Here is a 27,740-nt window from a genome sequence, read left to right as displayed (position 1 = left end):
CAGCAGCTGAACTATGAAATAATTGAATTGTGAAGCAATTAAACAGTGAAAAATTAATGTAAGAAGGTTAGTCACACTAACATGAGGGATTTTTCAATATGCAAGCAAAATAGGGAGCACATTAAGTGAAGCAAATGAGGCCTGGTGTGTTAATGAAGGGTTAATGTAGGGTTTGGGTTTTTTTACCTGAATGTCTGCAACAGTCAACATACAAGCACTGCCTGTTCTTTCATTCTTCGGCAGAGCATCATAAACACAGCATTTCTGCTGCATTTGAAGCGTCATACGCTTCTGTGGAAAAGCAGCAAGGTTTGACATTTGGGAAATGAGAGAGGTTTTACTTTCAAAGAAAAATGGTTAGGGTCAAAGAGCATGTCAGTCTTCAATTAGTATTCAGCGTCCTTTTAAGTTAGCATGGTGAATGCTTTAGATTCTTAGTGCCTAGCGTGTAGTTAATTCATTACACACTATGCTGGAAAAACTGCAAGAAATATTTATTTCTTTTGACAAGCTGAAAATAACTGGGTTTTGTTATTCATACAGAGAGCGGGATGTTGAATGTTGTATGTTTAACAGATTATAAAGTACTCAAATGTGTTCTAAGGTAATTTAGCTAGGAGACAACAGTGGAGTTCTTTTAACCTTCTCTTCCTGAAATAAGTATTAACCTGAAGTGAATGGCATTCTGTCAACACAATATAATAATCTGCTAGAAAGTTTTTGAAATCACAGTGCATATGCTGTAGTTTTCTGTAGGCAGGCCTATATACATCACTGCATGTGTATCAGACTTGGTACTGCTCTGTTACAGAAGCAAAATTATGTTGCTGCTCTGTGTTTATTTAATAAGAGGCTGAAGTCTCCAATATTTAGAAGGAATTTTCATAAAAACCAAAATTAATTTATGTGCATGAAAGCACCACACCATTATATATAAATAGCTTTATGCTTAACTGAAAGAGTAAGTTTTCCTATATGTACTCTCAGCATTGGTTCTCTTTGATGTGCAGCTGTATGACTTACAAGTAACAGGGCATGGGATGCAAGGTAGCTCATGTGCAAAAGAGAACACTGTTTAGAGCAGATCTTTTGGGAGATAATGTCTTTTTTGCTTCTGAGAAACAGGCTGTCAGGAGGTTTCAATGGTGCTGTTAGGCTCTGCATACCAAAGCATGCTTTTTAAGATGCCAGCTCATATAAAATGGATTAGAGAAGCCAAGAGGAAAATATCTGGCAAAAGAACTAAATTCGGACTTTTAGATACTTTTTAAAGCTTTATTGTATTTTAAATTTTAGAAAAATAAATGACAATTAAATGGAAAAGCAGGGCTAGAAACAAATAGAACATTTTATAAGTTAAGGTTCTGTAATACTCTTTTTCCTTTTTTTTCCTTTTTTTTTCTTTTCTGTTGACAGCAAGTAAAACTTCAGCTATCATTTCAGAGCATTTGCGCCTCTGTGGTTTGCTAGGTTATTCACCCTATTGCATGTAATGTGCACTGCTTATGGCTGTATATCCTGCAAAATTGATAGAAAACAATAAGATTTGCTTTTCTAAGAAGGATTTGGAGAATCTAAAGTTTAGTAGTTGAGTTGCCCTGTTTGATTTTGGGTTCTTTGGTTGTTTTTTCTTCATTTACAGGCTTTTTTTTTTTTGAGAATGCTTTAGTTCTGGAGTCTTTGTTAGGCCTACATAGCCAATCTATGAATTTTTTTGTCTGATTCCCCTCTTTTCTTAGGAGAATCTTTTTTTTTCTTCTTTTTATCTGTTTCCTCAGGTGATGATATCATTCATATTCCAAGGTTGGAGCTCTGCTGGCTCAATTTTTGTTTCATATGGGAGGTCTGGTTGGAATGTGTGTGTAGAAATGAGCTATAGCTGTACAATCTACCTTTGTTGTCTTGGAGCAAAGGTGTCCCAGAGCAATATATATTGTGATAGTGCACATCTCAATTGAAAAGTGCTGCTGTTCTGTGTCCTCTCTTTTGTCCCTCGTAGAGGGAGTAGAGGGGAGGAGGGAATACTCAAAACACGTCCTGTTTGGCCAGAAAATATTACCTTATCAGACACTGAAAGTTTGGTAGGATATTGGCTTATTCCAGAAGAAAAGTACAAGCCAGAAAGGAACATCTCCCAGATAAAATTCTGGAATGAATCCATGGGACAGTTGAGCAGAAAGGATGGAGAGGTGCAGAGAGTAATTATCTGTATTTATGAGGAAAAAAAGGAGGAAAAAAACAACCACTCCAAAACCTCAGGAAAAAGCAACAGACGTTCAAGATGATAAAGCAAGGACTTTTTCTTTAAAGATGAAAGCAAGTTTTTGATACCACAGTGTCACGTTAAAAGGGGCAGAAGAGACGAATTTTCTGTCCAACCTGTATTAATTTATTTTTTGTCTATCACTGTCCCCCCCAGGAGATCAAAGCCTTTTAATGTCCAAAATAGTCTATTAAGCATCTCACCTAATGAGACCCTTGGTTTAACAGATTCACTGAGACGATCAGGACATTTGATACCTTCTTATATAAGGACTGCACTTAATAGTGATAGAAAAACCCCTCAGCAGGTTTCTTCTATGAGTTATTTCGCCATCGACAAAACTGTCAGCAACTAAAAACAGACTCACTCTAACAGTTCATGAAATAACATGTTTATTCATACAAATTTGTGACAATTAATGGGGTTTGCTGTGTCTGGAATAGGATCTAACTGCAAAAACACAAACTATACAGTAATAATAACAAAGCAAAGCATAGGCATGCATGCTAAAGCAAAAGCAACTTACAAAGACACAAAACAACTCTACAAACTTAAGCACAAGCTTTAAAGAAAAGCAAGTTACTAAGAATACTATGAAGCAAAAGTAAACTTCAGTTATTTAAAAGCAAGTAATTAGCGTGCATAAAATAAGTCTCACCTTCTAGGTGTCCCCAGATGTGGAAGGAGAAAAGGCAGCCCATCAGCTACCTCCACAGAGTTGATGGAATTTTTCCCCCATTTTTGCTTATGTCCAATCTCTTTTTATACCTTTTCCTTAGGCAGTTTGAGTGGCTATAGTCAATAAACTAATTTTGGGATGATGGTAGACAGATGACATAGGCCCAAGGGTCCACTTCCTGAGTTCTTGGCAGCCAAGATGTTCAAGAAAAAAGGCCCTTGTTATTTCCATATCACTCCTTTATTCCTTTTAATCCTTTTGTCAGTTTCTGGGAATGTCTCCCCAGGTACAAGGGTTTTTCAGGAAGCCATCAGGAGGCTTTTTTTCTCCTTTGTGTGGCCTTTCTATCACCTTACACAGAGCAAGTGTTTTTTTCATCCTAGAAAAGAGAAGGCTTCAGGATGACCTAATTGAGGCCTTCCAGTACCTGAATGGAGCCAACAAGAAAGATGGAGAGGGACTTCTTACAAGAGCATGTCGTAGGGTCACGCCACAACACAGGACAAGGGAGAATGGCTTCAAACTGAAAGAGGGTAGGTTTAGATTAGATATTAGGAAGAAATTCTTTACTGTGGAGTTGGTGAGGCACTGGAACAGTTATCCAGAGAAGTTGTGGATGCCCCACAACAGGACACCCTGGGAGTGTTTAAGGCCAGGTTGGATGGAGCTCTGAGCAACCTGGGTGTGGTAGGTGTCTCTGCCCAGTGCAGTGGTCTTGGAACTAGATGATCTTTAAGATCCCTTCCAACCCAAGCCAGTCTATAATTCTTTAGAGATTTTGCATAATGACCAGGGCCAATTACATCTGCTGCCCAGATAAATGGGGATAATACTAAAACCGTTTCCAAATAAGCTAGGGAAAAAATGTGGTGCTATTTTGAGTGACATTACTCTAATGTTGTCCAGATTGGTTGATCAAACTTTCAGAGATGTGACCAATCATAGTTCCTTCATAGACATGTTAGGAGGAGTTTAAATTTCAATGCAGAGAAAATATTTTGAAGGTTTAGCAGCCGTGCAGGCATGGTGACCCTATAGCTTTTGATAGGAAAGAAATAGGAAAAAGTTGCAGGATTTTATAAGTTTTCATAACTATTTTGGTAATCCTCATGTAGGAGATGGTAAATCTGCCAGAATGGCTTTTCATATTCAGATATTTAATATTCATAGTTTTAATATTCAGGTCAGACACTGAGAGAAAAGAACTGTCTATTAGGTAACTATTTATATTGCAGTGTTTCTATAGTTGTAGCACTTAGAGGGCTTAGACACATAAAGACTTCTGTTGCCTTAGCTCTCTATAAAAATGCTCAAGTGCTAAGTTCCTGGCCCAGAGGTCTTTTTGGATGTCTCTGCTACAGGTACAGGTCACCATCTGCTTGGTCCAAAAGCTCTATACAGTTCTGCCTGTGTGCTGTTTTTGGTTACCTAGGAAAAAAACCCGAAGATTTGAACAAGCTTGGGCAGCAACACAGCGTTAGATGTTTAAGGACAATTTCACATGCTGTTGGAAGAGTGGGACTGCCCAAAACAAAGCAGGCATTACTGGATTGTGTGAATAATTTGAAATAAATTGAATAACTAAGGAGGTCTGTTCCCCTCAAAGGGGATGAGGTTTATTACCAGCATCTTCTTGAGCTGTTGGATTTTTTCAAAAGGTAAGAGTACTCATATATAAAAAGGAGTACCAAATTTACCAAATAGAGAAGGTTCTTGTGGCTCTTGGTCCTTCCTGTTTCTGCCTTGATAGATGCTATCAGATTATTCAGTCTGTCTTTTGAAAAAGGCTTGTTCTACTTTTAGGAGATAGAAGAGTCTGTTCTTACCATATTTTAGCTAACATTTGGTAACCAGTAGTGAGTGAGGTTAAAATCTTAATGAAATGAAATACAGATGGGTTTGGGTTGATGGAAGTACTGTTGAGTAAACCCAGAATTTAGCTGGTCTTCCAGGTTGAGAAACTCGTAAGTGGCTAAATTAGATTCACATGTGGCAGAAAGACACCTTTCTTCTGCAGGTGAGACACACCCAGAGCTTTTCTTACGTGTTTTTAAGGTGGTGATGTTGAAATTATCAGACCAAAACATTAATTAGTTCATCCAGTTACTTTTCTAGGAGTGGTCAATCCTGTTGTTTCCATGAGAAGTGTATAAAAGTGTAGTGAACAGTTAAAACTTTGGAGCAACTGCTAATGGGAGCAGTTGCTTACTTGCTATATCAATTAGTATTAAGCTTATCTCATCAATAGGAAGATGTGCTGCTTCAAAACCAGGATTATTTTTAATGCTACTGTGTAGCTTCCACTTTGTTGCATAAGCATCTGTATAGATCTTAGTGATTGAGTTGTATTTTCTCTTTTATTTTTTCACTGATCAGCAGAAATCAAGAAAAGAGATTGAGTAATTCACTAACACGGGACAAAGACCTCTTTTCTTCTTTCTAGTCAAACCCCTGCAGATTTCATAAGAGAGAAAATTTTTTTAAGGTGTTTATTTATCTATTTTTTCCTAGTAGTATTGGTGATTATTCCCATGTCACAGAAAGATGAAACAAAATCAAGAAGCGAGTTCAGCAGATGGCAGTTTCAATTGAGTATGTTTCTTTGATCAAAAGTTAATAAGATTGCAAAATTCAAATATAATTATTTGAAGGTTATTTTTATGAGGTTCATACTGAGTAATATAGAGTAACATATATAATATATATTTTAAATTAGTACTCTGTGGTAATTAGTCTTTAGGATATACTATCTGCTGAAAAACTCCTTTGCCAAACTAAAGTGTGAATTCCCCATAACATTCTGGTAGCAATATTGACCAATTCCTGAATTTCAAAGGTTACAAATGAGGAAGGCATCAGGAGGAGAATTTTCAAGGTAACAAAACCAAAAAACCAAAACATGGAAACCAAAACCTAACAGGCTCCCATTAATATTGTTGATAATGCCCCTTTAAATACAAGCATTGTTAAAGTCTTCTTTATGAATGCATTTTCTTTATTTTATATATATAGATAAATAGATAGATGCAGTATACAGGTACACACTGAGAGAGAGCATCTGTGTGTGTGGATGCTATTCAGTTCCTTTGTAGATGCACTCTTACACTGGTTTATTGTAAACCACAGCCTCATACTCTTTTCCTTTGCTGTATTTCCTTACAGCACTAATAATTACCATTATTTCCTGTTAATAGGGAAAATGATGCGCTCTCTTTTTAGTATGTAAGAGATACTTGCTTTAGTTTATTGAAGAAATGTTTTGCTATGGTTGTGAATTCTTATTATTTTAGAAGATGATGTAACTGATGGCCGTGGCTTTTGCAGTTCTGTTGCTCATACAATGGTATATGCAATTTTCACTCTTTGCTTTTGGATTATTTCCAGTGCCAAGAAGGAAGCAGGAGCATATGAGCACTGACATATTATCAAGAGCAAAGTGCAGAAAATGGATTTCTGCAGCTTGTTAATATTTTGTAATTATTTGTCCTGTCCCAGCTTGCATGTTTGATTTGCCCTGAAGGTTCTCTGGGAATGTGTGTTCACCTTCCATCTTATACCATCACATAAATTTGCAGTGAATTAGCTAGGTGACTCACTGGATAATATTGACTCACTTTACTGATGCAAAATCATATGATGTCTTTAGCATTTATTTAGAGCCCTTTCACAGCACTTACTGGCATGTTTGTTAAAATATGGTTGGTTTGACAGATGTGACAACCTATTTTATGGAGGTCTTACCATAAAATTTGCAAGACAACATATGTTTTCTCACAAATGGTAATGTTGTACAGTGTTTCTATAGCAATCGGACAGTTTTGATGTGCTACAGCTAATGTGTTGAAGAGAAATTATTTTAGATGTTTGTGGTTGCATACTAGATAATGAGTTTGTTGTGATAGATTAGAATTGAGAAATAGGAATGTGATGGTACTGGTAACCCAGGGTATCCAGTAAAAGCACTTTGCAACATATAACAAATATTTCCAGGCCAAGCCTTGAGGTCTGATAGAATTAGTGTGGCAATTGAAATGAATCACAATAGTTAATCCCTCAGTGCATGCCGAAGCTGGCACCATTAGCTCTAATTTCCATTGAAGCAAAAGAAGGAGATCAGTCTTGAACAGCAGCTGGACTGGAGCTGCATGTATCTGTTCCACACGTTTATTTCTAGGCTTCAGTTTGTTGCCAGGCTTTATCCAGCCCCTCTCAGCAGTGCCCCAAAGTGGGGCTGTGCTAGCGGTACTTCGTCCTTCCTTTCCTTCCCACCGCTCCTGTAAAGCAGGGCAGAATGATGGGAGTGGGAAGAGAAGTGCAACTCTCTTCCCAACAGGAAGCTGCCAGCTTCCAGGGCCAGTCCTCTTGGCAGTTTTGCTGGCAGTAAGTTTGACCCTCACCCACCTGTGAATTTAGAGTTAGAAGGGAATGATTTCTCTGAAGAAATTGGAAGTAAAAATCTAAGGGAGAGGTTGCAACTAGGACAGTAGAACAGAGGGAAGAGAATCAGAAAGGAATAGATAAGAAAAGGAAGTAAAATGCTTTAATAAAGCAAAAATACTTTAAGGAGATTAAAAAGCAGAAAAAAATAAGGAGTGTTACCAAAGTGTATGAAAATTTACTTACTCTGTGCATGGAAAAGCTGCATAGACAGAAGATTCATGTTGAAGAAGTAAAAGAGTAATTGCAGTATGCATGCCCCTTTCTGCAATTATTCAAATTTTGTTTAGAAGGTAACAGTTTCAACATGAAGTTCTAAACCTAAAAATTGTGATGTTATTAAAATCAATACTTACAAATATATATGTGTTTTATATAATACCAGTACTCTGCTTATGCCCTTATGTATTGTCCTGCACAGAATTTAAATTAACAGAGAGAAACTGGGTTTATGGGGTTGGCAAGGCATGAAAATAATAAAATTATGTAGTCAGAAATCATTCCTACATTTTTTCCAATCTAAACCTCATCTCAAAATATTTTTCTGCAGTTCCTGTTATATACCAAAGGGTGTTCAAAGGCGCTAAAGCAGATCTCAGAAACAGAATACATGCTAATACTCAGCATATCTGCAGATCAGTTTTATCTTCGTATTACAAAGCTGCTTAAAATATCACATCTCTTTAGCCTGGAAATAGTAGCTCTTATACAGCTTTAATTTGCTCTTTATTGCAGAAGAATTTCATAAAGCTTTACAACAAAATTGCTGATGGTATTAGAGGCAGAAACCCACACAGTTTCGTTAGGGTCTCTGATAGCAGTGCAGGTAGGTCTGAAAAAGGGGCTGCAGAGGAAGAGCACCCAGGGCATGGCAGTACTGATGAGTGCAGCAACACATCCGTGTAACACATAGGAGTACTTTGTTCTTCTACTGAAAAAGCAGACAGGAGGAGAGGAGCCTTGCCAGTTGAGTGCTACAGCACTTCAAAACAAAGGTGATGAATAACCTGCAGCAAAGGTTCCTTCCCATTTACCTGTGGGAAAAAGGGAAAAAGCATTTTGTTCACTCATAAGGTAGGAAATGTATAAATGGAAGGAAGTCTGGTTTCACTGAAGTAAATGAGAACTTTGCCATTGCCTTCAAGGAAATCAGACCTTTACCCTTTGCTAGGTTGTTTAAAATTGCAACAGGCTTAGCAGAGTAATTTCTAAATATTACCATACCTGTAATTTAGGACTCTGTCACTCTTATAACTTTACTCATTTCGAAGAAATGCAGTTATAAACTACCAAGCCAACCTTTTACTCATTTTCAAAATACCTGTGCAAACTAATTTAAAGTTTATTCTGACTCTCCTACCTGCTTATTAGAAAATCTTTTGTAGCACACTGAGAGTAATGCTTTGTGTTCAGTTGTGCCTCTTCAATGAAAATGGCAAGTTTAACAAGCTGTATGTGTCCTCTGTGCACGTGTATGTATCTGCGTAGGGCTGCCGAAGCTTCCTAAGTGCCAATACACAGATGTCTAGGACAGAGTGAAAAGCAGGGATGACATATTCCCCATCCTCTGCCTGTGCTTAGTTCAAGAACTTCCTGGGCCAGATCAAACCATGAATCCATTGTAAGTAATTTGGGTAACTGACTTTACCTGAATAGGTACATGACATAATCTGATCCGACAGATATCAACTTAAATACGTATTTAAAAAGCAAATCAATAACCTGTAACCAATTAATACACATGCTTAACCAGTGTTTAAGTAAGGGAAAACAATTTCTCTTTCCAAGAAGACATAGTCTTCCCAAGGAGCAGGGTACTTGGCAGAAGGGGAATTTGCCTTGTCCCACGTGCCTTTGGTGGAAGAAGGAATTCTATCATTGCCATTTCGGAAGTGTTTGCAAAGAGATCCTTGGCATATTTTAAAATCAGTAGAATTGATTTCTTCAGAACATTTATAAAATTACTGTAACTAGCAATTGGTTGTCAGCTCTGTGTTGATAATTTTTCACTAGGCTGTGAATAGGCAAGAGCAGAGCCCTCAAGGGAAGTAGAAGAAATCTTGTCTTCGAAGAGAACAATGAGAATGAAAATATTACTCAGAATTATACTGTAAGGGACAAGTGCTTGGAGCAGGAGAGTCTCTTCAGGGGAGGACAACAAATAAGGGACCCTGGCAGGTCCCTTGTTGCTGGTCTTGGATTCCTTGCCTGTTAAACTCTTAGAGTTGAAAATAGTTCTTCTTCACCAAATAATCCAAACATTGAATAGTTTTTCCTGCATTACTGCATTAAAGTGTTATTTTTTTTAGTACTGTCGTAAGAGTAACTTTAGAATTAAATTCACTTTCTATGCTGATAGAGCAGATAAACAGAGAGGCAAATTCCCTGTAAGAAAGAAGTCCTTCACAACATTGATTGCTTTTCCTATGTGTCTGCACAGTACTTAGTGTGGAAGTCTGATTTCTCCACATGAGGTTTGTGCTTCAGATGTATTTTGTTATATTCTACTTACACTGTTCAGTTGTTTGATTTCTCTGACATATTTGTCAGGCTGAAGTTTCTTGACTGCCACAAAAGAGGTGGAAATTTTGTACTTGCACCATTGTGACTGGTGTGTGGTAGCAGGACAGAGGACAACCATGCACCCTGCAGTTTGTCTGCTTATTTATGTCAGAGTTATGTCACAAATGGAAATTTCCAAAAATAATAGCTGAAGTTGGTTTTTTAGTTTCATATCTGAGTCCAGTCTAGATTACCTAATGAATTCTCTGCACAGAAGGGTAACCGTTTCTTCTTACTACATGTTTCTTTGAAAAAAACCTAAATTTAGAGAGAAATGTGAGCATAGGTTATAACTGAGACCAGCTGGGCTTGGGCTGAGGCTAGGCATGCCTTTGTGTCCCCTGGCAGAGCAGAGGCTGGGCAGAGCACTAGTGCTTTGGGTGCTTAGGTGTTGGGCTTTGTGTGCCTGAGTTCCAGTGAACACATCTGTGTCTGGAGACACTGTGCTTTTCACACAGTCTGTTCCCTGCTGTTGCACGGATTACAAGCAGACACGTTCATGTGTCTCTGTTCTTTTTGTGGCATTAAATGGTTTAAACTAGTCTCTTGCCTTTTGCACATCAGAATTTGTTAAAGCATGTTGGCAAAAACTGTGTGGGTTTTGGCATGTGCAACGCTGGAATAGCTGTTGTGTGGTCTCCTCTGGCTAAACCTCTGTGATGTGGGTTTATGCACTTGACGGTGGCTTCTGTCTGTAACCCAGCAGGTCTCTTCTGGCATTAAACTGGGAAAAACGGAAGCACAGAGTTAACATAGCTTTGCTTACTAGTCTGAAACTTATAACCTCCAGAAACTGTAGTGAGCTGTGTACTTTTGACATCACCCAAGCACTTGGCAGTGCAGAAGTGTGGGGAGGAAGGACTGTCAGCTGTCCCATGCAGTGCCACCAACCACCTTTGAGTCCTTCACCACTGCTGCTGATGTTTTTTCAGACGCTGGTTTCACTGTTTCTCAGCTGTCCCTCCTGTATCCTGAGGCAGAGTGAGCACAAAGGATGTGAGCTTAAGGAGTTAAATTAGTGTCTACTGAGCGATCTGGTCCTTAGCCAGGCTGCTAACTGCTATCACAGAACCACAAAATGGGTCAGATTGGAAGGGACCGCTGGAGGTCATCTAGTCCAAGCTCCCTGCTCAAGCAAGGTCCCCCAGAGCATGTTACTCAGGATTGCACCCAGACAGCTTGTGAGTATCTCCAGGGAAGGATATTGGAGTTGGTATAAAACTAACACAGCTAAATCTGCAGTTAGGCTCTAGTGTCAGCCATATCCATACAGTAGGGATTTGTGTCCAGAGGGCTAGTTAAACTCTCAGGGTGCTGGGTATTTCTCTTCCAAAGGGTATGTGCCTGCTCAGGGGCATCCTGCTTAGTGAATAAGCTTTGGAGAGGCAGAATAGTTTGTTTTACTCATTTTCTCTTGGTTGGAACTAATAATTGCAAACTGGTAATTAGCATTCTCCAGAGCCACAGAGAAAATAAATTGTATCATAGCTTACCCTGAAATCATTAAAACACTGTTGATGTGCTGCTAACCAAGGGACCAACTGCACCTTTAAACTGTAGTGATGTCTCTGTGACCCAGGTCACAAAGTTACAGAAATGTGTGAGTGACAGGCACACATCTGGAGGGACTGCACAGTCCTCCCCTCCCCTCTGAGACGTCACCAAGGTCATGTCACATTGGATGTTTTTGCATCATTGCTTTCATATCCAGTCAATAGCTTCTGACTCCAAAGTCTATTGACCAGCTGCTTATTGGATGGGAGGTAATTGCATAAGCTAAAGGGGAAAAGGGAGACCATCCACTGGGCTGGGCTGGCATTCTGAGAGGGTGATTCCAGCACACACTCCTCATGAGGCATTCAGACATGTTTAACATTGTGCATTTATCTGGCACTTGGCAACTGCATGGTCGGTTATGGTGGAAAAAAGTTAATTTTAAAAAAGTGTGAACTAAACAAAGATAAAAATAATGTAAATGTTTTGAGGGACGGAATACATAAGTTATACTTCTGAAGAAAATACTATTTTACTATCTAATGTGACTTCTACTATTACTTCTACACTTTTGTACTGTCTACTGAACTAAAATAAGGTTCAGCAAAGGGTGACTAATACTGTAAGAATATTGTAATGAGTATTAATTAATACTTTGCAATTTAAATCAGAGACAATATGAAGTAGATCAGAAAAAAGTCTTGGGGAAAAAAAATCTACTACAAATGGGGTTGCTTTGTCTGCTGTTCCTCACAGTGCTATTAATCAGGCATGATACACCAAGGAACATATTATGTGATTCTGCAAGTTTTCCTGACTCTGCACTTACTAATTTTGCAAACCTATTGTTTCATTAGCACCAGCCTTTGTACTTGGTATTCTGTCTTGAATTAGGCACACAAGAAAGGAAAGAAGAGAATAATTTCTTTTACTCTTCGCTGTTACCTTTTGTTTGTTGTAGCAGATTCCCACTCTAGGTCTGTGAGTCCAGGCAAACTTCCTGTCACAAATCCTGCAGAAACAACTATAGAAATCTCTCAGCCTGGGAGGGACTTCAGAAGGTCTCTCATCCAACCTTCTGCTCAAAATAGGATCAGCACCAAATTCAGACCCCAGGGTGGTGTGGGGCTTTTTCTCGTTGGGTCTTGGAAAAACGTCTGTGGACAGAGACTATAAAACCTCCCTGGGCCCCTGTTGCAGTGCTTAGTTATCCTTGTAGTGAAATGTTATCTGTTGGGTTTTTTGTTTTGTTTTTTTTTCCTGTTTTTTAATGACTGCTTTGTTTCTTATTCCCTTGCTGTGCACCTTGGCAAAGACCCTGATTCAATCTTATTGCTGATCTCCTTGTAAATATTGGCAGGTGTCTCGTGCATCAACTCCCTGCCCATCTTGGGTTCCACGGGTGGGCTTGGTGGAGTTGATCAGTATCCTTCTTGTACTGGAGGGCCCACAACTAGACACAATATTCCAGGTGCAACCTAGAAGTAAGGAGAGTAATAGGTGCAGTGCTAGGTAACTTTTCAATTCTCGAAAAGTTAAGTTACTATAATTGCTTACAGAGTCCACATGAGAGTGACAATTCACCATTTGTTTTTTTATTCTTGTCAGTTTAAAATTCTTCTCACTTCCTTACCAAAAATCTTCATTTACCTGTTTAATTCTCATGTGTGGCTTTGCTTTATAGAGAGTTGTTTCCACTGGGTTGCAGCATCACAGGGCCATTGGTCTGGCTCTGGTAAATAAGGAAGTTGTGAAATTGTTCCTGCAAGTCTTTTATCACAGTACTGAAGTAGGGGGGAAACTGTACTCTGGAAATCAATAGCTTTCAAGAAGACTGAAGGGTTGTGCTGGATGACTTAAGTGAAAATAAGCATTCAGTGTTATATGATGGCTGTGTGGTCCTGGGATTTATAAACAGGAGTGTGCTAGTATAGAGGATGGTTATTACTACTGTAAAGAAGCATCAGTTATCATCTCCAGCTAAGGCAACTAACAGGTTGCTGAAAAACTGGTCAGAGTCAGAAATGAGGCTTAAAAGTAACCCCAAGCCTGCACCATTCCCTGCAGAGAGCGTTCAATGCCGTAGACAGAAACCTTGAGGGAAGCTTTGTGATTCTAGATATGAAGTTACCACAACTTTCCACCATTATAATCAGTGAGAACAAATTTCCATTAATAAGTTTTTGAACTTTAACACAGAATAAAATACTAGATGTGAAAGAGCCTACTGAGTTTTGAAGTGGGTGTTAATTTGCCTATTCCATAACTGGCTGGTACTTACAGATTAAGCTGATGCAGTTCTCAACACAGAGCCAAGAAACTGCCTTTGTTGTGACTGTACACCATTAGGAGAGAATCATTTAATATATATCCATCATGTTTTCATATTATAATTAATTTTAGAAAGTGGGAAAGATACCATGTAACACTACACTTTCTAACTGCTCATGAGCTGTGCTGTGTGGTGTATACAGGAAAACCAGAAGATGGATTTGCTGATAAAAAACATCTGCCTTCATGTCTCCTTATATTTACATAGGCTATTTACATGTCCATTCTTCATATGAACAAACATATGTGTATGTTGAGTATACTTATGGAGAAGGACCAAACTGGTGAGTCATTAGGTCCTGGTTTTGTTGGTCTTCATGTTTATATGCTTTTTATTTTTTAAAATTGTTTTCCTCAGTTTGTGGTTGAATTGTCAGTTGGCATTAACACACACAGCGGTAAAATTAAGAGTAGTTAGGGGCTGGCTTATCAGATCTGAGCATAAGTGGAAAACAACAGTGTTCTAAGCATTTGACACAGCTGAGCAAGGGCAATAAATCAACATTAAACTGGCAAAGACTGTTAGCTGCCTGTTAAATGTTGGCTGTCCTGTAGAAACCATAAAGGAAAGGTGAGAATGTTTGATTAGGTTATGAGTGTGTGTGGAACCAGCCTGGGTACCGCAGAAATGCTGGGCTATCTGTCATCCTCTGGTGCAGAAAGAAGGTCACAGATGGATTTGCAAGATAGGGTTTGTGAGAGGCAGCACACGCTTCTCAGCCACAGGGGCATCGTGAAGCCACGTGCTGGGACATGCACTGTCCTTGCTCAAAGCAGCCCTGCGGTGCAGAGCGAGGGGCAAAGCATCTCTTTGCTCCGATGCACTGTGCACAGGGCTGGCAGATAAGGAGGGCCATCCATGGTCCTCCTCGTGCCATGCAGGAGTAAATGGATTTGCAGTGAGGCTGTGGCTTGAACTGAGCCCTAGCACTGCTGGTGGGAAGTACCTTGGCAACTCATCAGCTTTTGCTGTAGTTAAGGTCTGGGGTGCTGCTGTGTATTTCTGTTATTTCATGTTTGTAGCTACTTATTTTTGTATTTTAGTATTTTTCATAGCACTAAATCACATGTTCAGACTTCCACAGACCCTCTAACTTTAGAGTTGCCACAGCCAATACCCTGTACATTAAAGTTTGTGTTTCTGGTTGTGAGCCTGCAAAGGAAGTAGCCTGATTTTCCATGCTTGCTACGCAACTCTATTTGTGGTGTGAAAGTATCTCTTATGTTTTATTAAAGTCCTTTCAGAAAATGTAAAGTTGAAATGTAGGGAAATCTAAGTAATTGGTAAAGACTGTTTGTAAACCACATTGAAGGTTTTTTGCTATTTCTCCTGGAAGTACTGTCTAATTATATTACATGTGCTTTACAAAGAAATTTAAACTTAATAAAATGGAAATAGCAAATCTATTGAATTACAGCAGATAAATATTTAGAGCATTTCCTAACAGCAGAATTTCAGAATAAACAACACTATAGCCCCACTAAAATAAACTAATATTAGTTTAAACATGTGCTTCACTTACGTATTGCATGGGCTACTGTTGCTAAGGGTGCTGTGTAAAACAGACCAGTAAGGATAAACCTTTCACTGCTAACTCTCAGTGATAATAAATGAAGAATGGTTTCTGAACTCTCATATCTGAACTGTGCCTCTGGTCAGAGGCTTTTAATACCCCTCAACTGAGCTTTGTTTGTCATTATGTAGCTAGTAGGTTTGAAAAGTATATCGAGAAGTTTTTAATACTTCCTTTTCTATATTTTTAAAATATTACTTAAAGCTTACAAAGAAATGTCTTTCTAATGGAAGAGTAGTTAACTCAGTCCCTCAGTTTGTGAGTGAACCTGTTGGGAAAGGTGATCTTAAAAGGTACCTCATCAGTTTCCTTTCTCAAGATCAGAGAAAAAAAAGTACACTCCCTTTGCCATATGTTGTCTCAGAGAAATATTTTCCTACTAAACCAGAACATTTTCTTTCATAGTAAAAGAAAATTTAAAAATTCTTCAGCCTGAACTTGGCAGAAAATTTCACTTTTTAAAGGTGCCACCACATGTTACTTGCCAAAGTGATTGCTCTTAGGGGAGCCTGCTGCTGCCAGGTACTGCCAAATATGTTTTGGTGTTAGAAATTATAAAGAAGAAATTATTGACGCAGCTCTTGGGGTTCTCACATGGCTTATGATTCATTTCCTGAAATATATGTGACTGCATTTGGACTGGTTTGCCCAGGCTGTGTGTGCCATGCCAGCATGTGAAGCTATTTTAAGAGGTTTTTCTACTCACTGGCCTACTCAAGAATCTGGAAAATTGTTTGTTCATGTCATATATTTTAAATATGATAGCATAAGATTGCCAGTGTAAGAGAATCCTAGCATAAGGTTAGTTCAGTTAAAATTAGGAGGGCCTTCAAAAATAAATTACAGTAGTCCTGCTTGTACAGAGTTTTGGACAGATTACCATTTAGTCATCATTAATAGTCATGTGCTTGGTTTTTTTCCAGACTTTGGCAAGCCCTGCAGAGATCAGAGAATAAAAATACCTTTCCAGTTTTCTGCATTCCTCATCAGTCCCCATATAATTGCAACACCACTCAGAATTTAAGAAAATCATTCTAAAATAAGAAAATTAGGTTTGCATTTGATGAATCAGGAACTTAATTGAATTGCTGTCTTCTGTATCTTTTTTGTTTTTACAATAGGAAGAAAAGATCACTTTAATTAAAGATGCTTTAGTTTTATTTGGACATTTGTTTAAATAAATGAATCAGGATGCAGAAGAGGAATCTGTATTCCAGCCTTTAGCTATGGCTTTTTTTCCTGCACTGTTGCTATGGAGAGGCATATAAATATTTGTATCACAAACTAATTTTATTTCACTTCTAGATGGCATGGAAATACAGATAAAAATAGTAAAGGAGAGTTGTTGTAGGTGTTTTATCATGCAGAGTAATGTTTTGGAATGGGTTCAGGCACAGACTAGCAGCAAAAGAAGGTAGAAGGTGCTGTGTTTATGCATCCAACATCTTTCTATCCCATGTTGTGCAGTAGAAATGGAATGAAAGTGTCCATTTGCAGTTTCCTCTTTTCCAATTTTTTTATAGTGCTAGTTAGTATTTGTCTTTCTAACAGCTCGTATGTTCTGGGCCGTTTGTATAAAAATGTAAAAGAAAGAACTTCAGCTCAGTAGCACATGTCCATCCTCCACTGAGGGGATGGTACAGAAACTGCACAGCTGCTTAGGAGCTGGAAGGTGCATAAATTGTTTCTTCATATGATCACTCACATCTTTTCATGTCGGGCCTTTTTCTTTCCCCGCCTGCCGAATTGCCCCGAAGGAGACAGTGATGCTGGACACCAGCCTACAGCCTCCTGAATGCCAGCAGTGCTGTGCACCTCCTTGTCTCTGCTCCTCACCATGTCCTTTGGTGGGCTGGTCTCCATCTCTTCTCCCTCCTGTAACTGTTGTCTCTCAGTCTTTTTCTTTGGGGACTTCAGTCATTGTAACTATTTCTTAGTATATCAGGGTGGTTCCAGCCTTCCAGACCTTGCAAGACCCTTGGATGACAACCCCAAGTGGTGTGAGATGGATGCCTCTGGCACAATTTAAACTCTGCTCTTGTTGCCTCTGCAAGTTCTGTGTTATGAAACATCCTCTCTAACAAGAAGCTTCACAGAGCCTCACAGAGCAGCTCTGGTTTCTCTTTCTCAGCAGATATTTTCAACACCTGGGATTGTTATCCTGGTTTCACATAGATTGTTATTTCTGGTGACATCCTAAGATAATGAAAACAAAACTAGTTAATAACAGGATTGGAAATAACACATATTGCCCTAGCAGTCTGCAACTCCCTCTTATATCACAGGCTGTTTTTGTTCAATCCAACAACAACATAAAACCCACAACAAAACAAAGGAACAACAAAAAATGAAATACTGAATAACAGTTAACAGATTGGTGCGATGGGAGATGGGGGCAGCTAATGTCAGTTGTTCCTTGACCTTTTAAAATCCCTTAAAAGCTTAAATATTTAAGACCAGATGAGTTTTGTGTAAGGCATTATTCATCAGAAAAAGAATTAATTAACATACAAATTGCATCGTCATTTTCTGAGTCTTTTGGTGGGAAAAGCAATGCCTCTGTTAAAACTGTGTCTTTTGTAAAAGTCATGCATAACAGGCTTGTGTTTTTTCGTTTTTAAGTACCAAAGCTCAAGCTCTTTTCTTTGGTGTAGTTTTATTATTCACAGTAGGATTCGGAAGTTCCCCGCTTTCAGATTTTGCTGGTTTGTGTAACTCATGTTGCTGCCACTGTACTCAGCGTATCTTCTCCTTTCTCTCTTCTCTGGCAGCAAATGAAGCTGGCGGCTGAGTCACTGAAGGAGTAAACACGGAGGAATGAGGATGACTAAAGGAGTCACATGTGAGGGGCGCTGCTCGAGCGTGTGTTTGTGGTGGTGTGTGGCTCTCAGTGCACGCTCCACCATCTACTGAGTAGGTGGCACCTGCTTATGTGAAACTTGGTAAATAATCTTTGCCTGACACTGTAAAAAATCATATTTTCTCCCGCTCTCTTTGTTTCTCACATGTAATTGTTTGCAAAGTCAACACCAAATAAAGCACTCCAGCTTATGCCAGGTCTGGTTGAACTCTGCCAGACTCACTGTGCTTTGAAAACAGATCCTGTGAGGAAGCATCCAGAAGCTAACTAGAGTTTTCAGCTGCAGCTTTCTAAAGCGAAAAAAAGGTAGACTGTTATTTAATTCACAGTGTATTGTCCCTTTGGGGTTATTGCCCCTTTTGTCCCTTTATTACAATAGCTGATCAATCCTGTATTATTCCAAAGACTTGCTTATTAGCCACTGTTTGCTCATAGCAAATTAATTTAAATATTTTATACACCGCATAGGGAACAACCATGTACTCCATTATAAGATCTGAGAAATATTGACCATAAATATCATAGAGTATGCATTATGTACTCCTGTGTGCTGGCTCTCTAAATAAGCCTCAGTTAAAATCTTTTCAAAAGGTAGGTAAAGAGCATTCAGTAACAGTCAGATTGCTGATCAGTGATTTAAGTGTATTTATTTTTTAATTTACATTGGATTTTGGTATCACTTCCCTGGATCTTGAACTGCAGTATTGTGTGAATGGACCTTCTGATGAAGTGAACTGACAGTAACAGATCAATTAAACTTCATGGTTGATATACCAGTCCTTGTGTCTGTGGTGATATCTGATTTATTTTCATTGCATTTCACAGAAAGGTAGTTTTCCTAATGTTTCATTGTTTTCTGACAGTAATAGGACCAAAACCTACAGTGTTTGCTCCTGTGACCTTGGGACAGTTTACTTTCGGCTACTGTGACCTTCCTTTTTGGTAGATGTCACTTACCTGTACGTGAGACTTGCTGCAGTTTTGTTTGGAAAAATCTGCTGTTGCCATAATTAAGGTATTTGCCTACTTTGCACATTTTTAGATTTCTGCCACAGGGCCCCCCCAGCAGAGTAATATAACTAAGCCAAAATAATGTATTTTGTGTGGAATTCAAAATTAGCATTTCTCAAGCTCTGCAGGCGTGACCCAGTAAGAAACGACTGTGTTCCCTTGGGAAGAGGAGCAAACCTGTGCTACAGCTGCTGCCTCTGTTCTTGCTTCTCCCACTGTTAGTCCCCCACGCTGCTGCTATTTCAAGGGTATCTCCTGGGCTGCTGCTGTTTCACAGCCTGTTCTGAAGCCATGGCAGGGTTGAGGCCGAACAAGCTCTGCCCTGAAGAACTCCAAAGAGAGTGTGTCACCCTTCCTATAGTGCTGTAGAGGTCCCAAAACCAAAGGTTTTTTAGGAGGGGACCAGCATGTTCTCCATGAAAGCTCCTCAGCTTTGCAGTCTCTTGCCCACTTTGATCTGAAGTTGCTCACATTTGCTCAAGTTTTAACTGCCTAGTCGGTGTGAATGAGGAGTTCAGGAAAAGGAAAAATCCACCAGTGTGTGGTGGAGTATGTTCTTGTGAGCTTGTCATAGCCTTTTTGAAGGGATTCTGCTGGTCTGTTAATTGGTGCTGGTTTAGGAGCACAAAGTTGGTGTGTTTTGCTGATGGCAACTGTGTCAGGTGTCTGGAGTAATTTCTAAGATGGATTGAAAAGAGAATCATGTCGTGTCTCAACTGCAATCACATGAAAAATAAGTAAATCAACTTCTGCAAAATTGACTTAAGTCTACAGAAAACAGAAGAAATGGACCCTACAGGGAAAACCACTAACAGGAAAATCTCTACTAAGGTTTAAGTACCCAGTGACATCAGTAATGTTAGCTGTTGGCCCTTGCCTTGGGCAAATCCCTTCACTTCTGCTTACTTTCCTTATCTATCAATGGAGATAATACTGTTCTTTAGGTGGATTCTCCATCTAAAGCTAGTAGGTATGGAGGAATTACGACCATCCACTGTGTGAGTGAGAACTATGATACTCTGTTTTATAGGGATTAAAGTTTGTTCCAGATATTGGTAAAACTCTTGTTTCAGCATCACAAATGCTACACAGTCATGACAGAGAGTGTTTTGGTCCTAAAGAGCTTAGAAATGTTCCCTCATATTGCCAAGTAATATTTTGTCACTGAACTGAAATTTAGCTCCTTATTCCTTTGCATGCAGCTCTTTGCCCGTTTACTGGGGAAGGGTTGCTGTGTTTCATGCTGTTTCATACTGGGTTTTGGGTTGTCTTTGGGGTTTTTTTTTTTACATTGATGATGGCATCTATTTTCATTTCTCTCTTGAGAGAAAAAAGATTTCTGTCTGTGCCTTTGAATGTGTTGTTTCCTTTCTGCTGTAGGTGCATCTGTAAAAATTGTGGAATGCCAGGGATGAACCTTATTGACCAAAATCAGTTGTCAGATGAAAATATTAGAAAGAGTTAGATATTTACCAGTAACCACCACTCAAAAAGTATGGAATCTGAATGTCTGTTCCCAAGGTCCATGGCATGGTCCCTCACACCTCTGAGACAGCCATGGCTCTGGGCCTTTCGGGAGCGCAGGCCGACAGACATGGATGCAGGACAGTTCTGCCAGTGCCTGAATCTAAGCAATGGAATAAGCTCATCTCTGCTTTCAAGCTTTAGGGAGAAACCAAGGATGAGTCCAGAGGCATCCTGTTCGGGAGGATGACTGTGGGAGTAGCCCCTACCCGTCTGTTATGATTTGAATTTTACACATCTCCTTAGCAGCAACACTAACAACCAAGAAAGCTGTTTTCGAGGAGAAGGGCAGTCATAAATCATTTGCTAGTGATACAAAAATTCTCTCATTGGGTACATTGTGAGCCCTTGGTCTAATTGCATGGCCCAGAGGCATCTGCTGACTCAAGATCTCTACTGTTCACCTCCTGTGTACCTGAGGACAGTAGAAAACACTGGAAAGGTTCCCCTGTAAGCAGGCAGGCAATTATGGGTATTTTAGCCTACCTGGACCTGAGGGAATCGATCTTGAATCTCATTCAGAGAAAGTGGGGAGTTACTTCCTTATTCATAAAGAAAGCCTGTGGGAACCATGCCTCCTACTACCACATGCTTTCTTCAGGAAAACTCTCCCATGCCTTTCCCAAGAGCTGCAGGAGTGAGTGCCAGTGTGAGGCTGGAGCTGACAGCAGGGCCTGGTGACTCACCTGCCAGCCTGGAAGACTGATGCCCTGAGAGAAGAGGGATCTCTCTGCCCCCCATTGCTCCATACAAAGCAGTGACGGCCTCTGTCAGCACCAGTGTGATGAGAGCTGTGCTGGGGCTGCTTTAGTGCTCCTGGCTCCCAGGCCTGCCATGCTGAGCCGAACCTCTCCCAGGCATGGGAGACAAAAACAGATCCTTCTGGCCTGCCCCCTGTATTTCCCAAGAGAGAGTAGTGAGAGGGAGGAAATATAAAGATGTTACACAAGGATTTGCTGAAATTAATTGCTGAGGAGACATGACACATCTGAGAGCCTTGTGAAGTCCCTACAACCTCCTTTTGCTTCTCAGGCCCTCTAAATACAATGTAATTCTTCCACCATATGGGAAAATAGGGGTCTTTTTTTTTTTTTTTTAATCTCTACTGTAGTAAGACTTTACTCTGTCACTAATGCAAGGTTCTTGACTTCTAGAAATTGATGTCATTCCTATTACATGCAGACAGGCCAAACTGAGTCAACGTCCTCCAAGTGATTATAATTTATAGTTTAAAAAAAAAATAAATAGCCAGAGCCTGTGCTTCAAGGAAGGAGCAGGCTAAAACAGTTGTTTTAGCTAAAATGCTGCTCCAGAGAAGGGCAATCCAGCTCTCCCTCCAAACACCATATGGGTGTGAGTTCAGTGGGGGAGCCGCTGTGGCTGCAGCCAGTCAGCAGCTGAACAAGTGAGTCACTGTTACGCTTTCCCAAGTACAGTCACAGTAAGGTGTTATTACTCAAACACCTTTTATTGAAAGCAAGTCATAATTTGGAATTAGTGACAGACACATCAGTTCTAATTCATTCACAGAAACTTAACCATGGGAAAGGCTATCGGAGTGGCTGGATTGTCTCTAATGTTTGGAAAATTCCCATTTGCCCCTTCTTTTTATTGCCAGGCAGATGCATTGGGATTTTAACTGCTAGCACATTCCTTTACTTGCTAATGAAAAATCCTTCAGAAAAATCTTCCACGAAAAGTAATCTGACCTGCATCTACCATCTACTGCGATGTTACTGCTTGGCCTTGCAGTTCTGCTTGGAGGGCAGCACATGTGGTGTGTCCTTCCTTGCTCGGGCGCCGTCACAGTCCTGTGAACTCCTTGTCTGCTACCACCTCCACCCTGTTTTGCAGTGACTGGACCTGGAAAGCTCTTCAGCAGTGGTGAGGTCCCAGCTGCACAAGCCCGTGGGTACAGCTCTGCACAAGTGGCCAGGCATAAAGCAACATTAATGGCATATATTCCCATAACCTGTTGGATGGCATTAATCCCCGTGTCTGTACCCTCTCTGGCTGGTTACAATCTGTGCTCCAGGAGCAGTTAACTCACAAGCTCTGTGTTAAATCACTGCAGCAGCGCAGCCTGTGCTGCTCCAACCACAGACACCTCTGAGGGGGAACTGGTGCTATGCGTGAGAAGATGTCAGAAGCAGCTCAGAGGCAGCACTGTGCACTGCACTGTGGCACATACTGGTGGGGCAGAGTGGGCTGGAGCTGCTGTCCCCTCCTCAGCCTAAACTGCCTTTCACAGGGCCTTGGAAAAAGTACAGCAGTGAGCAGCATCACTCTCCTAACTGCACCTTACGGCACAGCAGTTTGTAAGTGATGACTTACATTGGGTGTTTTTTTACTATTACCCATTTTACATTGCAAAGAACAGTAGTGGGTTAGGTCTGGATTAAAAACATTCAATCTATACTGGTGAAACTTCAACTCACACCTTCATAAATACTACTTTGCACAGTACCTGTGCAGATTTGGCACACAACCCATCAGTCCATCTAACAAGGGCAGCCTGAGAGCACTGAAGCAACTTCCTTCCCCCAAGAGTGGTGTCAGGGCTGGGAGAGGTGTCCCTCCCCTCCCAGGACTAAAACAGACACGTGTGGCTGAGATCAGACTCATCTGAGTGACCTGGGCACATGCACAGCAAACATTTTAGCTGAGAGTGGAACCCCTCGTGTCCTGTTCTCCAGAGCTGCCAGAAACCACCAGCCACTAAGAGGGTTTAAGCTGCCCAGGTCTAGCACCCACGTCCTCCACCTGAACAGCGGCGTGTCAGGTTTACTAAACCATTTTGAAGTTCTGTAGGAACAGCTACCTCAGCCTTCAGACAAAAAGCTCTTCTAGTAGATGCCAACTGTGACAAAGCCCAAATGAGCAAGTTTGATCTGTGCAAGATAATAACTGGAAATTCGCAAATTAATGTTCATCCCCACACAAAGTTGGCTTCTTGCAAGGCAACTAAGCTGATATTTCCACTGCTTTCTGTTTTAATTTGTGCTGTGCATGGGGACTCAGCCTGGAGCCTGTGCCACCCTGACACCCCGAACGCCAGGAGAAACAAACCGCATCCACATGCTAATCATCGGTTATGCATCAATCAGGATATCACTTTTATTAACTGGATTTTCCATTTCTGTCGCACACCATGAATGTTTATACAATGAAAAAGCCAAACATTGCTGGAAGCAATAAGATCAGATGATATTTCTGTACCCTCTTAACACACATACATGGATTCTTTCTTGGTGAGAAATTTTTATACTTCTGTTCATTAATGCTGCTCATTTAGACTGCTACTCTTAAAATTCTGTGTCAAGATTGTCACATCTTAAATACAGATTAAGTTGCTAGAGGTACATTACTTTTTTTATATATATTTATATACACACATACAGAAAAATACAAGACTAACTGTTTTTCCACAATATTTACTTTATACACTACTGTAACTATATGCAACTCTTAAAGACACGTTAAGGGGTACAAGAAACTGTTTACTTGCTCTAAATAGTTTGGTCCAATATTATCTTAATGTAGTGGTTATTCTCGCCCTTCCTTTTACGTGACGACATAACACGACGTACACCACATGCACAATCATTCACCTATCAACAAATGGGGAAAGGACACCACTCAGACTAACACATCTGTACACCCAGAGGTTCAACCAGCCACACACACAACTATAAGGCTATAATACAACTATGCAGCATAAATGGTCAACACTGCTGTTCTAAAGTGAGCACCATATATACAGTCGTATATAAAAACATTGGAAACAAAATACACCCGGGGTTAGTTAAAAGGTGCCATTCCAAGGCTGTACATAATATCAGGAAAGAGTATTTACAATACTTGGAAAAAAGCTGCAACAAATAAAGTTTATTGCCAATGCCCTTTATAAACTTGTCTCCTACGTGGATGTTACGCTCACTGTCTGTGAACCACACATCTCATTTCTGGCCCTTGGTAAGATCCCTGCTCAAAAATTTCAAGCAAATATGTTCTATGGCTTCACCCACACATCTACTTTTGTAGCTTTTAACTAAACTGCAACTAGAGTTCAAAAACTTAAAGAAGCAAAACACTTATCCTTTGCCTTGCTCAGGAAGCAGAACCTCAGGAAGGACAGGCAGGCTCGCCAGGAAGGACACCCCACACAGTTCAGGCTCTCTGAAGCCTTTCAGTAACGAAAAGAGCTGTCGTGAGCTGCACACATCCTGACTGAGTGTAAGCCCCCGCTTTGGTTCTCTGCTCCCTCCTTGGCGGACATGAAACGCGCTCTATTTGACCGTTCTGCAAGTGTTACAAGATGCTCAACAGTGTCAAACTCCTTTGGGACACCCAAGGTCTGCCCAGGGCGCTGCTACATAGTACCCCCAGTTTCACTAGCATTGCTTAGAAGACCCAGTGCACAGCATGAAAAAATAAAACATTCTTGCCCTTCCCAAAACTAGGAATCTGCAATATATTTTATTCTAGATAATAAAATTCCACAAAGTTAATTCATCTGGTCAAAAGTATCCTTTTATACAGAAATACTCTAAATCAAGACCTTGCCATGGCAATAGGAAACCCAACAGGAAGGCTGAGAGCTGTGAAATAAACATTTTCCTATAGGCTATTTTAAATGGACTTTATGAAAAAGCGTTATTACTGAGGAAAAATAAGTGGGGAACATGTGGGGAACAGCAGTATTTTAAGTCTTAAAAACAGTAATAATGACAAAAATGTAAATGACAATAACAATTTCAATGTGAATCCAATTACCTAAAGGTTTGCCATCCCTTATTGCCTTCTGGAATCTCAGGGAAGGGAGGAGAGGACAGGGGAGAGGGTTTAAAAGGTAAAAACCTAAAATATTAGATGTCATGATATACTACTAACAAAAGTAATTCATACAAATACTTTATTTTCAGTTAGCATGTAAAAACTCAGAAGTAGACTTAATAATTTACCTTTGTTATATTAAAAAAGATTGTCTGCTTGTAATATTAACATATTTCTATGGGAGAAAGCTGCCTTACAAATCTACTTGCCTTTTTTTTTTTTCCAAAAGAAAACTGCCTCTAAGCAAAACAAGATCTTTTCAGTTTGATTTTTGAGCCACAACTTTATCCGTATCATAGCTTAAGACAAATAGGTGTGGGTTTAAAATCATATTTCAAGATCACTAATTTTCAGTGCATCTTTGCTTTGCACAAGCCTTGGAACATCTGAAAGCTCCCTGAAGAGTTTTCAGCATCAAAACATTATTGCTTTGGTTCTGTTTCAGACACATAGAAGTATGCCACATATCACATATTTTAGTTATCACAGAAGGTCAGAACAAGAATTAACATTTCACAGGCAAACAAAAGCTTCTCTCTCTAGTTTAAGTGCAGAACATGAAACTTCTAAGTGCTTCATTTACATTAGGATCCAGATATTTATTTTAATTTAATCCAGATCTTACATAGTAAAATTATAAATGTAAAAATTACACAATAAAGTATTCTGTTTTGTTGAAAAAGAAAAATATATTGGCTAGCAGCATGCAAAGACCATGCATTGTCATACCATCAAGCAAACACAAAATTAAAGTGTAATAAATAACTGCTCAAAGCCCACTTAAAAATCTTAAGACAATAAAAGGGGGTCCGTGACAAGGTGTTTGCAGCTCTGACCAGGAAAAATGATGCTGTCAAGCAGATCGAGCTGTCAAAGTCAGGTCATCGTCAAATGACATGACAACAACTGGTTTGACTGGAGGTACACAGCAGCCCTTCCTTTGGGTTCCGCTGAATATTCACAGATATCATCTTTTCACAGAGAGGTAGTTGTAGCACATTGTTTTTCAAGTTCCTGTTCTTTATCCGTTCCAATTCGTTTGTTGTGTCTGACATTTGGTTGGAAAAAAATTTCAGGCTGCCCAACGACGAAGCCTGGTTTGCGCTTCCACTGGAGCTTATACACATTTTCCATGTTGATTTCTCCTGTACTTTTACACTGGAAAAGGACAGATTGTTTTGAGGATCAATAATGTATTTTGTGCTGCCGTGAATCTGTGAACCCAGGCAAAGGCTCATTAACTTCAGGCTTTCAACCAGTTCCCCTGCACTTCTGGACGACAGCTGCATCGAGTTTCCGGATCCAGCGCATCTCCGGGTGGAACCTGAAGTGTTGTTGGTGCTACCGCCGGAGCCACCGGAGGGACTCCCCCCACCTTTGTTGTTGTCACTTGGACTGGTTTTGTCTACCCCTCCGTTTCCATTGCTTGGTTTGCTTTGTCCACCACCATCTCCCTGGCTGCCAGGTGGCCCTTCGCTACTATCCCGCCTGTGCCAGGAGTAAGTAAACCCACTGTCTTTGTCGAGGCGTCTCCTACTTTCTGAGTCGTCATCGCTCGTTTCTGAGCTGCTGCAACTGGAGCCCCGTCCCTGGCTTTTCCTGCGGTGATAGCGTTTGTGCACGGTGCTGGGCGAGGCAATGTTCATTTTTAACCTGCTCAGCTTTGGCGGTAAGTTCTCGTCCATGTCAAACTCGTCATCAGACTCACCCTCCTCGAATATCTGATTGAGGACTGGTGCACTCTTCCTGGAAGTAAGACGGTTTGTAACCGAAGGCTTCCGACGCAGAACAACTTGAGTAGAAAGAGAAATAGGTTTTTTATCTTCCTCATCCTCCTCTTCGTCTTCCTCTACTCTGAACAAGCACTTCCGGCCACTTGTGGTAGGTTTTAAGCTCACCGATGGGACAGCCGACAGCGCCGGCCCAGCCAGCTCAGGGTTATCTTCCTTCTTGGCTGAATCCCCCAGGGCCTTGCTCCTGTGGCCGTTGAGAACGTTCTCAGCCGTGCGAGCTGGTGACTGAGGAACGGTTGCGTGGGAGAGAGGAGATGCCGTAAGGTCGTCCTCCAGATCTTGGGGGACATCAATTTTTGTGGGCCACGACTGCCTACATAAACAATTATAAAAGATAAATGAGAAGTTAGATCATGGCAAGCATTTTAGAACATAC

At 40.3% G+C, this 27,740-nt stretch overlaps 2 protein-coding genes across 2 annotated transcripts in view; one reads left to right on the top strand and one right to left on the bottom strand.

The window, feature by feature from the left end:
• ANO10 (anoctamin 10) overlaps window positions 1-18,979 on the top strand; it is a 126,029-nt gene extending 107,050 nt beyond the window's left edge. Inside the window, exon 13 of the mRNA XM_051788993.1 lies at window positions 18,112-18,979. Within this exon, the coding sequence (XP_051644953.1) occupies window positions 18,112-18,147 (36 nt within the window). The 3' untranslated portion in view covers window positions 18,148-18,979. The remainder of the gene's footprint in view (window positions 1-18,111) is intronic.
• A 4,844-nt stretch (window positions 18,980-23,823) lies between these two features.
• Window positions 23,824-27,740, bottom strand: part of SNRK (SNF related kinase) — a 42,453-nt gene continuing 38,536 nt past the window's right edge. Inside the window, exon 7 of the mRNA XM_051788988.1 lies at window positions 23,824-27,677. Within this exon, the coding sequence (XP_051644948.1) occupies window positions 26,459-27,677 (1,219 nt within the window). The 3' untranslated portion in view covers window positions 23,824-26,458. The remainder of the gene's footprint in view (window positions 27,678-27,740) is intronic.

This window comes from Manacus candei, unplaced genomic scaffold (assembly GCF_025592945.1).
Source record: "Manacus candei isolate 608988 ecotype Guabito, Panama unplaced genomic scaffold, ASM2559294v1 h1tg000026l, whole genome shotgun sequence".
Taxonomy (NCBI): Eukaryota; Metazoa; Chordata; class Aves; order Passeriformes; family Pipridae; genus Manacus; species Manacus candei.
This window is presented reverse-complemented; position numbering and strand designations above follow the sequence as displayed.